A 12,830-nucleotide genomic window follows, 5' to 3' on the forward strand; every position below is an offset into this window, starting at 1 on the left:
AAAGAATTATCAGAGAGCTTCTTAATGGAAACTACAACAGCATTTCCCTACCGTATCTCCCTTTTTCCAGACGACAGTGGGAGCTGGCTCCCCGGAAATCTCAACGTCCAGACGCAGCTTGTTACCAGCCACAACAATGATAGTGTTCTGGGAAACCATGTTTCCGGTGGTGTCCAGGTGGATCTTGGGTGGGTCTTTTAACATAAGGGAATGTGCGTATATAAATGTTAAGGCAAAGGTAAAGAAGATGTAAATGTTAGTTTAATAAACGGTTTCTACTTCATCATTCATTTACTGCACATATCTACTGAATATTAATAAATAACATATAAATGTGAATCAATCCTCAAATATAATGATATCTACTTACCTTGACGGGGGACATAGTCAATCTTGATTTCTGTTGAAAGGCGGAGAAAATGCATTTATACATTATTTATTTTTAATGTGACCTGAATGAATGTTAAGGGACTTTACTAGCAGTATACCACAGCATATTTCCCCCACTTACCCAGGAAGTTGAGTTTGGCAGACAGCGAGAGAGCATATCCATCTGGGACAAATGTGTAGTCTCCAGCATCTTCGGGCTTGACGTTATCTATGGTCAGCCGATGGATTCTAAAACAGATTAAGGATGCGGATTCGCTAGATTCAAGCACAAATTCTTGTAATTCCAGAATACAAAACAGAAATCAGACCGAGAGTAATATAGTCCATCAAGCACTCTGCACTCTGTAAATTAAACATTTCATGAAAATTCAAGCAAAATATTAGCACAATCTAAAGACACAAATGCATGAGTGCAGTCACTTGACATATAACGTCCACCCAACCACTTCAGTCCTGTACCTTCCAGCATGGGTCATTTTGATGCGATCGCTGCCCTTCACCTCCACACCATCTTTAAACCACTTTCCTGTCACTTTGTCATCAGACACCTCACACTTGAACACGGCCATATCCTCCGCCTTCACCGTGAGGTCAGCGATACTCTGCAAAACCTCTAGTTCCTTTTCTGGGGGGGGGGGGGGCGAGTGAGAGAGACAAAGACAGAAGTGAGAGAGGAATTAATTGAATTGGGAGAGGGTGGATGTCATTCAAAAACTGATTGGCACCTTCAACTTCTAGCTCCCCTTTGGTTCGACCGCCGTTGGTGATGCACCAGTACATTCCAATGTCCTCCAGTGAAGCCTCTTGGATGATGAGCATGTGCTTCAATCCGTCCTTCTTGATGCGGTACTTTGAGGAGTCCCTGGAGAGCTCTTTGTCCTCAAACATCCTAAAAAAAGGAGAGAAGGTGACATGGAGAAACAAAAACTGAGAAACATAAAATGTCTCAGGCCTTCCAAGTTCAAATTCCTTTACCAGTTCATTACCATTGTAATATGAATGACAACACATTGCCATTTTCAGCAGTGACCTGAAATTAAATCGGATGAACTATTGGCTCACGGACAGAAAGGCAGATTTTTCTCCAGCCAGGCTCAGGGCTAGAACCAGCAAACCTCTGTTTACTGGCCCGACCTTCTAGAGCACTAGGCTACACTACCTCTCAACCTTGAGTTAAGTAACGAAATCAGAAATGTTGTACACAGTTTCTTAGTTAATATCATGTTAATATAACGTAATGACACCTCATTAAACAATGTTGCAAAATAAAGCATTCCCCAGAGGCTTACTGACCAGTTAACATGGGCTCCCTCGACAGACACCTCCACCTCAAACTCCACCCTTTCTCCAACCACCACATGGTAATCATCCAGCAGCTTGGTAATGGTCACTGGGGGCTCTGAGGAGGACACGTTTTTGTCATTTAAATGTCCTAAATACTAGGACCTATTACAATATTGTGATTTTGGTGAATTATAAGTGCACCTTGTGAATATTTATTGTTGGTGGCCATAATGGGCAAAGTCGTTTATAAAAATGAGTGAGAGCACAAAATGTTTGACCTATAGGTAGGTTAGGATAACATTCCAACCACCAACAGTTACTATTTAAATGTATTCCTGACGAAACTAAAGGGGGCTTTGTGGTTTAATCTCTCTGTACTCGTATGTCACAATCAGTATCTCAGACACCACTTGCACAATATAGTTGGAATTTGGATGTTTAATGAGTCTTGTCACTGATATCCAGCATTTACTAAATGTCACCGATTGGCCTCATGGTGGCACTATAATCGTTTACATATGCAGACTTAGCGCAGCATGCCCCTCACCCCGTTTAACCTAAAATCCTGAAGTTTTGAAACAAATTTGCTGGAACAAGACTACCACAATAGCTTGCTTGTCAACCTGTAGTTGATGCGTGCCGCAGTGATAACAGGGCTAGCACTGCAGTACAGCAGCGAGAGGTATCCAGCTGCCGAATAGATAATAGTTAACGTATTTAAACAGCTAGCCATATAGACCTGAAAAACCCTGATGGCCCCAAGAAAAAGCTAACGTCTCTTTGCTTGCGTGTTGCTTGAACAGACCAGGACCTGGTTTCCTAAAGCGCTAAGATGATTGTAAGATGCACGTGCCTCGTTAACCTATCAGTGCGTTTCCTGAAAGCATCGTTACTTAAGCGGAACGTAACATCGCTCTTTAATTGTTTTGGACCACTCGTTACTCGATCGTAACAGGCACATATTGGACACCCTCCGCCTATTCCAATTCGTTCCTGTTTAGCCCACGACAAGGAAGATCTGCCCAGGGATGCTCTGTTAATTTAAACACGCTCCCTCCATCTCTTCCAATTCGTTCCCCACGGTGTCTCATCGCTTATAATTCATTTGGACTACTTCCTTGTTCTATGGCTCGCAGTAACAGCCAAAATGACAGAGTAAAATAATTTTGTTTATTTACATGTCCAATTTACATTGTCAGCTTAGATTGTTTATTTACAGCACAGAATGCATATCAAATGGGATGTATTGGCCTACTGTATCAGTATTTATTCCTAATATAATACTAGTGTATACAATATTGAACTATTCACTTTCCATTTGCATGGTTAGGGAGGTCTATAAAACAATAGTTCTTAGGGGTACAGTGCAAAAAAGACATGCAAAACATAACAGTTCTTTTCATTTATTATGAAGTTATAAACTTGTAAACAGTGGCTAATTGGCCATAAATCCCTGAACAAAAGGCACATAAAGGTTTGTCACGGTCTTGTCGTTTGTGTTCATCATATTTATTTACTAAGCAGCATCACATGTACTAGGCTTCTTCATTTGCTAAGTTACGGCTCCAAGATCCATCTCTGTGAGGAAATTTTAGTTCCGCAAACAAAAAAGTAACGCGCCACTTTCAAACTAGAATCACAATGCATAACAAACTGAACATCCTCCACCGAGCGGTATGGATACGTGAAACGTTACACCCCAAATGGTTATCTATTTTTTAGGATCACATTTGTTATTTGTTATTAATTGTGATATTTGTGTCACTGCACGTCTCTCCTAGTATTCCAAGTTCTTAGTTACAATAAGAGTTAATCTCACATTTCCCGTGATAGTGTACCTTTCCGATTTCACCTTACCCATCTCATAGAAACCAAAATCCAGAGGACAGAAGACAAGATTTTGCTGCTAATAAAGCCAGGCGTCATTCAGTTCAAATTCCCTCACTGAGTTAATTAAGATTACTCAGTTTATTGCCCGTTGTTATTTTTTTTAATTTAATTTTTTTTATTACATATTTCATCAAATCGCTCTCCATCGATATTCATGTTTTTACAAAAAAAAGAAGACTATTTTAGAAGCGATAAAATCGTTAGATAAGGACAACATTTTTCAACTACTTTAAGGAAATAAACAAGTCAGTTCATAACGCGAAAGAAACCATACGCCGCAAGCTTCGACTAACCAATTGGATGAGGGGGAGGGGTTCTATATGGGCGGAGTTTCCATGGGCGGATCTTCCCTGCCACGGGCCGCAGACAGAACCTTCTTGAAGCATGAGAAGGTAGATAGATCTGACATTACAGTGATAGGAGCAGCATCGCAGCTTATAGCAAAAGCAGCGAAGTTTATTAACTTCAGGTACGTTTTGTTGTAGCCTATAACAAGCGTCTGTTCATCAAGTTACATGAAACTTACGTCATTTTGTGAGTATTAAATATAAACCGCGGGTAAGGTTTGCACCCATGGGCGAGAAAGCTGAGCTTCACCCCTGGTGCCTCTCTACTTCGCCAAGGAGAACATTGATTTCTTCAGCTCTGAATGCTTATTTTCTCTTGTGTTCCATTTTTATTCCAAACAATTAGAATAGATTTTTCCCACTATGATTAATATTCCCAGTTAACTAATCATGTGTTTATTGCTATGTGACTTAAGCATCATATTTATATAGCTATTTGTAATAGGATGTCACGTGATCGATTTCCGGAGATATGATTTTGATTGGCTGAAGTGGCTGAAATGCAATAGGCTATATTTCAAACCGTATTCATGGCCTAATACCATTCCAAACGGCTGTAACGTGGCACTTAGGATGTACTTTATGAAGACTGACAAATGGTTTGGGAAACAGGGGTAGGTCCGTCGTAACAGAGTCCATCATAAGACTAAGTGCATCATTAAACCGTCGTACTGTAAATGCCACGTTATCGGGAAACCGGGTCCAAGTCCGGACACAACCGTTAACAGACACGGTCTTATATATTTGGACTATTATTAATGTGTTACTTATATACACGTTACAAACACTGAAAAAATACCAAGAACATTTATATTAACACGTGGCAGTACAACAGACGCGTTTACCTATAAAATTATCTGTTTCTTTTAAAGATCCAGCATTTAAAAAAATCAACACTTAATAAAACCAACACTGACGTGTTGTAACAGATATATTCTAGATTAGTGAGCAAAAGATGTACCTTTGACAAAGACCTCGGTGAAGCACTTCTCTGTATCAATAACACACTCATAAGCAGCGTCATCTGCCAGGGTACACTTGTTGATGGTAAGCGTCCTGATGTTGCCATTTTGTTCCATGATGTACCTGGTACACGGATGAAAGGAAAAGACAAACAGATGTATGGACATAAGGAGAGGTTAAGTGGCACAATCATGTCCAATACTAAATGTCATAATGTTCACCAGTTTTTGAAGAACACATTTGTAACCAACATCAACACTTGACTAAAATGTCAATCTACAGTTTTCTGTCATTCTGAATTTTGTAGTTATATTTCAATAGAGTCTAATGTGTCTACATTGCCCTATAGGTGATTTGAACATTGCTAAAGTAGGCTAATATTTAGTAGAAAACAATGTTGCAATCATCATCCCCATCAAATGCACTTTGACAGATGACAATGTTGTCAAAAGCTAGCAATGTCAGTCAAAATAGCTTGCAAGGCTAGCATTAGCTAGGTAAAATTTGAGGACTCCCTTATATTCCTGATATTATGTTATACTACATCAAAAATCTAATTTTGTTAACATCAAAATCAAAAACAAAAATTGGTCCATATACAAAGGATTTGCTTTTATTTGAGATAGTATTGTATTTTCAAGTCTGTAAATGCACTTTAGACCAAATCTACACTGTCAGCTCCTTATGAGGATGCATTGAGTAGAATTCTTAGTTTGACATCAGGCCCAAAACAAATGTTCAAAACAGCATTATGATGAAACGTGCAATCCATTTAACTAAATAGATATTACATACTTTCAAGAAAAAAAAAGATTATCATCACTGCTGTTGTACATCCCAGTACAGATCAGTCTGTTTATCTACATGATAGATTCTTCCTGCTTTTTTCCTATGACAGTAATCCTCAAAAAAGAATCTGCTAGCCTAAAGCATTTGCACATTATATTGAATATCATTGTGTTTCAGGAGCGGGAGAAGTTTATGAAAGATATTCCTCAGAAAATAATAAAACCTCACCTGGGAGATAGAAGCATGACACAAATGTGAAACAGTAAATTATGGCAGGAAGGCAAAAAGGTGCCATTGTTTGTTTTTCATGTGAATTTCCGTCACTTTGTGGTATCTGATTTTATCAAGTGAGTAAACTAATAACTACCTCAGTTACACTTTACTGCCCTTCCAGCACCAACCAAGTCGGCCTGCCCAACCATGCACATGCTCAGACCCTCTGGGGAGCCTGGAGAAGCTACGTGCTTTTAACACTAGAACCGCCAAATGCCTACGCCAATTGAAGTTTGATTTTGTAATTCAAATAAAACGGTCATTTTGAAAGCTACGCCCTCCTCCTTCCATGACTTTTCCTAAACATTGTTAGAATTCTAAAATTCTAAAGATTAAATACAAGATATCCATGACCATTCTACAAATTAATTAGGCTATTATTGAAAAAGAATACAAGGCTACTTGACAATTCAACATCAACTCGATAGCCCCACTAGAACCCCCGGGAGAGTCCTCGTTAGTCCATCGTAACAGGCACTTCACTGTTTTTGTGAAATAGCGCCGCACTCAACATGCGAGGAGAGATCGCAAACAGTTAAAATTAAGGCAATAGAATTAATAAAAACAGTTGTTACTAATTTATTTTGAAAAAAATATGTAACAAGTGAATGAGAGGATGTAGATATAACTGAATGCAATTGGATCAACTGAGGAAAATTTTAAACGAACGTAAAACAAGAAATAATGAAGAAAAAGTGTTCAAAACAGTAATGTCTTTGATGGATTGGTGCCTCTACCTCGTCAAGGGGAACATTGATATATTCATCTCTGAATACTTGTTTTCCTCTGTGTTCCATTTTTACTTCAAACAATTAGAACATATTTTTCCCACTGATTTATATTCCCAGATAACTAATCATGTGTTGATTGCTATGACTTAAGTAACATATATTCTATATTGCTACCAGAGGAACTGATAATTGGATGTCACGTGATCGATTTCCGGAGATATGCTTTTGATTGGCTTAAGTCCACCCCATTGGTTGAGTACAACAATTTCGTCAATCTAACATTTCACTAAGTTTTTTTGTTTTGCACTTTCCTATTAGTGTTTCTAATAGGAAAATATGATATGTTTCTGATAAGTAAATAAGATATATCGGAATGCAATGAATAGGCAATTTTTCACAACTTAACGTGGCACTTACGATGCACTTTATAAAGAGCGACGTATGTGATGGTTTGGGAAACAGGTGTAAGTCCGTCGTAACATAGTCCCTGTTAAAGCTACGTGCATCCTTAAACCACGTTATCGGGAAACCGGGCCCTTGTCTTTTTCGATAACGTATTCATGTCACTTATAGACAAATCAGGTCATCTGTAGATTGGCTGTGTAATTTTCATTTTGTACATTTGTAGGTTAAAAAACTAATGAAAATTCTATAGTCTGCGTTCTGAGAAATAATCTTGCTTTGTATTCTTTTCTTAATCGTTTTTTTATTGTATGATAAGCAAACAAATTCTATAATAAATTATTTAGACTATTCTGTATAGTTTAATAATGACCCAGTAGATGAACTGATGCTCTGGCTGGATGGTGATGCTACGGAGGAGAATATGTATGCTAATTGGGACCATTCGTATGCTAATGACGCCAAACAGCGTTGGTCTCTGGTGGTTCTAGTGTTAAATGAAATATTTAAATGTCTGCGTTACACGCGTGAATTTGCACAAACATTTTCAAAAAGTTATGTTGAGGATTTTGTGTGTTTTCATACATTTTAAGAAGTCCTAATTTGTGTGATAATGGAAAAATGTACAGGTGATATTTTGTGCATTTTGTGCATTTCAGGGAGACCCAATTTGTGCAAATTCATGTTGCTGATGTCGATGCCCACATTTGGATGTACATGAAGGGAAGCGCTGCTCTTCATAACACTTTGTAAGGTTATAGACACTAAAGCGACATACTTCATAATTCTTCAGTAAGGTTAGCCAAGAAAATGCAAGTTAGATTAAGGATTAGGGTTAGGGTTGAGGTTAGAAAATAAAAATCTCACGCCGCGTCTCTGGTTCAAAACGCAGGCATCCTTTACATGCGCCTATCATTGCACTTAGTGGGGGTACTAAACAAAGGTTCCAGTTTCGCCTGAATTGGGTCATTCAAAACTCAAAACGCAAAAAAACACTCAACATTACTTTTTGTATGTTTTTGCGTCTGACTGTGTAGCTATGATAATGATTCAGAACTGACTGTGGATTAAGGGCCGGTTTTGTGGACAAAGATCAAGCCTATAGTCTAAGACAAAAAGAGCACAGTGGACTTGGCTTAATCTTTGTCCCGCAAAACTATCCCTTGGAGTGTATATGCAGGACATGATAAAACTTGGTCATCTCTAAGATCTGATTTTTATTTCCTATAAATACATTTGTTGATGGCAGAGGCATTTTGAATTATGGAGTTGTACTGGAAAGATAATTTTAGAGAGATATTTTCTAATGCTGCCAGTCTCTGACATCTTATCCTGCAGTGAATCAGATAGGGCCTATTAATCACATATCTAGCATGGCACCCACTTTCCCCACCCCCTTCAGAGAGAGGCCCTTGCACTACCAAAGCACTTCAGAGAGAAGACAAAAATAGATAGGCCTACTGTACTTTGCCTTTTGACTGAGATTATTCAATGGGTGGCTTACATGATAGAAAACTGCTTTTGAAGAAAACAAAACCATTTCCTTATGTGACTATGCCACAAGGACTATATGTTATTGCAGTAAATAAACAACCCAGTGACATATACATTTCTTGAATTCATCAGTGGCTATCTTTGTGAAAGGCAATTTTACTTTCACTTCCCCCTGCTACAGATGCATTATGTCACTAAGTTACATATGGCCTCATCCTAAAAAGAGATGCAAGTGACATCAATGCGAGAGTTATGCAAAGGGTCCAGTTTCACTAGGGCTGTGACAGTCTTGTAATCTCATGTTACGTTGATTGGCTAGGTCACTGACATAAACGGGCGGGGGTATTTAACACAATATAAGAAGATTACAGATTAGGGTTAGGGCCACAGCAAACAATAGGTGCCTCTACAATAAGTTAAATGTTGCAAAGCATAAATATTTAAAACACCAAATAGTACCAATAAATGTGCATACTAATAAAAGCATTTGAATATATTCCTATAGACAAAATATGTCACATGTGCTTCAAAGATTAATTTCTCTAGTTGGGCTTCAGCCTTTACTCATCATGGTTCTCATCATACCTCATTCTCTTAGTAACCTCTGCTAGGACATGTGTGTTGCGTGTGTGTGTTTGTATGCTTACTTGGCTGATGTTTTTATTTCCTGACCATTCTTCAACCATCTGACCTGGACATTTGGGTCAACCACTTCAACTGACAGTACAATTTTCTTCCCCTTATCCACAGTGTAGGCTGCTTCCATTCTCTTTAGGAAAGCTGCAGGTAAAACCAAGAACATGACATTGGGTGCAAATGTTGGCAAGGTAGTGCCAGTCGGTATCATACCTTCATAATGTTCCTTTACTGCCCTTCCCTGGCCTTCTTACCATCGCTGTGCTTGGGCTCAACAGTCTTCATTTTCTTCAGACGCTTGAGCAGACCCCTCAGGTCCGTGATGCCGTACTCAAAAGCAATCTTCTCATACTCGCTGGGTTTAGCATTTTTCAAGATTTCCCACACATCGACCTGCGGCTCCTCTTCAACTGGCTTCTTCTTTCTGTAGAAGAAAGATGGAAGAATAAAGTAGGGATGGAAGAAAGTGATAACGATGAAGGTATGCGATAAAGACAGATTAAATCTTGGAGAGATAATCTATACTCAATTAGTGGGTGACTCTTTTTTGTAACTGTTACAAAATTCTTACACTCTAGCTAGAAATAACTCTTGTTAAGCCACACCTGAAGTCTTATTAAAGATAGGTTGCATTCAACTGATTCTATGGATTTTCCTTTGAAACCTTTACACGTTTCTTTTGAACAATCTCTTTTTCTGATCTGAGTAATATACCACTTAGTGAAATATAGATAATAATTGATCTGCCTGTTTACAGTAGGGAGAAAAAATTCTAGATAAAGAAAAAGATTCCACCACAAGGACAGCTATAGAGAATTTCTAGAACAGTTTAAATCTTTCTGATCTCTAATCTGTGGAGGTACAGTATGTTCCCTACATAGATTACGTAGTGTATGCATTCCTCACTTCTTGGTAGCTTTCAGCAATGCACTGAAATCCAGGTCACCGTCATCCTCACCAGCATCCCTAAGTAGGTAAAACATATTGTCATTTTAGATCAATTATATCTATAATACAAAATACTATAATACAAGATAAGATAGATGAATCTTATCTCTACATAGATTAAAAAAATATGCATATTTGGAAAAACCATTTAAGACATTCTGAGAAAATTATTATTAATAGCTCTCTGTCATACAAGTATATATTTGTGCAGCCACATGCAGGCAAAAAATAGTGTTATGGACTTTTAATTCTGTCATTTTCGGGCGGGGCACTTTTAATTTGCATCCAAATATCCCAACAATTTTCCCATTTCATGTACTGAATGCTGACACAATGTAGGTATGTTCTAAAGTAAAATAAATACTAATAACGTTTTACTACTGTGGTTTTCCATCTAACCCCAAATGCTATAACATTTGTGTATGTGTTTTATTAAAGTGATTATTTATTGTAATGCATTCAGTGGGATATTTATTGAAAACTAGCTGTCACATTATCTGCTTATTCCTTTGTTAAACAAATGTGATATATGAACATCTTCTCTCTTTATGTCAGGATAATTAGTTTTTTCAGATTTCAGATTATGAGAAGCTTTCACAAGAGCTATGTCTGTATCTTGTGTTGCCAAGCTAAGCTTAACTTAACAACACATTGACAATCCATTGTTTTTGATTAAGACTGTTTTACACCAATCAGCCATAACATTAATTCCGCTGACAGGTGAACGGAATAACACTGATAATCTCATTATCATGGCACCTGTCAGTGGGTGGGATATATTAAGCAGCAAGTGAACATTCTGTCCTCAAAATTGATGTGTTAGAAGCAGGAAAAATGGGCAAGTGTAAGGATCTGAGTGACTTTGACAAGGATAAATTTGTGATGGTTAGACAACTGGGTCAGAGCATCTCCAAAACTGCAGCCCTTGTTTGGTGTTCCTGGTCTGCAGTGGTCAAAAGTGGTCCAAGGAAGGAAAAGTGGTGAACTGGCGACAGGGTCATGGGTGGCCAAGGCTCATTGATGCACGTGGGGAGCGAAGGCTGGCCCGTTCCAACAGACAAGCTACTGTAGCTCAAATTGCAAAAGGTTAATGCTGGTGCTGATAGTAGAGTGTCACAACACACAGTGCATCTCAGTTTGTTGCATTTGGGGCTGTGTAGCCACAGACCAGTCAGGGTGCCCATGCTGACCGCTGTCCACTGCCGAAAGTGCCTACAATGGGCAACTAAACCACAGAGCAATGGAAGAAGGTGGCCTGGTCTGATGAATAACGTTTCCTTTTACATCACGTGGATGGCCGGGTGCATGTGAATCGCTTACCTGGGGAACACATGGCACCAGGATGCACTATGGGAAGAAGGCAAGCCAGCGGAGGCAGTGTGATGCTTTGGGCAAAATTCTGCTGGGAAACCTTGGGTCCTGCCATTCATGTGGATGTCACTTTGACACGTACCACCTACCTAAGCATTGTTGCAGATCATGTGCACCCTTTCATGGAAACGGTATTCCCTGATGGCATTGGCCTGTTTCAGCAGGATAATGCGCACTGCCACGTAGCAAAATTGGTTCATGAATGGTTTGAGGAACACAACGAGTTCAAGGTGTTGACTTGGCCTCCAAATTCTCCAGATCTCAATCCAATCGAGCATCTGTGGGATGTGCTGGACAAACAGGTCCGATCCGTGGAGGCCCCACCTCACAACTTACAGGATTTAAAGGATCTGCTGCTAACGTCTTGGTGCCAGATACCACAGCACACCTTCAGAGGTCTAGTGGAGTCCATGCCTCGATGGGCAGGGCTGCTTTGGCAGCAAAAGGGGGACCTACACAATATTAGGCTGGTGGTCATAATGTTATGGCTGATCGGTGTATACACCCATAAAATATCCCTGATGAGCCCCCATTTTGTTACCAAAAGTCTAACTTAATGTAAAAGGAATTAACATAAAATAATATTTTATTGATAAATAAAAATCTCTTATGTGAACAGTTGCACTGTGCTGGTGGCTGTTAAAAACCTATGCTAGCGTGGGGAACCTGCTTCTAACTTTTGAGGACAACATTGTCATTATGATTTCAATTATTTTGCCATACCTAAACAGAAAACAAAATAAACCATGAAATTGAAAGGAAAAACAAAGCCGGTAAAACATACACATGCGCACACACACATGCTGACTCATTCTTTTATTTGTATGCTTTTGTTTTATGAAAGTGCAAACATTAATGAAAAAATACCTACGTTCTTCTAAATGCAGCCATAACATCTTTATCCTCCGTTTGCACAGCTGGAAAAAGAGGGATTACATAATATACTTACTGTAGAATACTTCTGGTTGGAATGACATTAACAATTTTGATTAACGCAGTGCATGGGATGTAAGAAAAGTCTTCTCCCTGGCAAAAGGAAACTCCACCTTCCTGTTTTTGACCATAAATTAAATACATATCAAATAAATACTTTTACACTATATTGCTATGTAATCTTACACAAACTGTTTATCATATTCAAAGTTGCCATCCCAGTTTAAGCATTACCTTCGCCAAATCATGATTTGTCCATATAATCAATGACAAAAAACTACTGCTGCTTGTGAATCACTGATAGAGAAAACCTTTGTTGTAAGATGAAAAGTAATGCTTTTCTGGGGACTGTATATTTGCAATATATATGGAATTAAGT

General features: G+C 38.7%; 1 protein-coding gene across 1 annotated transcript in view; it reads right to left on the reverse strand.

Annotated features, from left to right (window-relative positions):
- Positions 1–12,830, reverse strand: part of mybpc2b (myosin binding protein Cb) — a 41,308-nt gene that overhangs the window by 7,873 nt on the left and 20,605 nt on the right. The window contains exons 8-18 of the mRNA XM_010904919.4: positions 12,390–12,435; positions 10,106–10,165; positions 9,454–9,623; positions 9,211–9,343; positions 4,873–4,997; positions 1,684–1,789; positions 1,116–1,279; positions 850–1,015; positions 512–618; positions 371–400; positions 52–194 (exon numbers count right to left, since the gene is read on the reverse strand). Coding sequence (XP_010903221.2) covers positions 52–194; positions 371–400; positions 512–618; positions 850–1,015; positions 1,116–1,279; positions 1,684–1,789; positions 4,873–4,997; positions 9,211–9,343; positions 9,454–9,623; positions 10,106–10,165; positions 12,390–12,435 — 1,250 coding nt within the window. The remainder of the gene's footprint in view (positions 1–51; positions 195–370; positions 401–511; positions 619–849; positions 1,016–1,115; positions 1,280–1,683; positions 1,790–4,872; positions 4,998–9,210; positions 9,344–9,453; positions 9,624–10,105; positions 10,166–12,389; positions 12,436–12,830) is intronic.

This window comes from Esox lucius, chromosome 5, assembly GCF_011004845.1.
Source record: "Esox lucius isolate fEsoLuc1 chromosome 5, fEsoLuc1.pri, whole genome shotgun sequence".
In the NCBI taxonomy this organism is placed as follows: domain Eukaryota; kingdom Metazoa; phylum Chordata; class Actinopteri; order Esociformes; family Esocidae; genus Esox; species Esox lucius.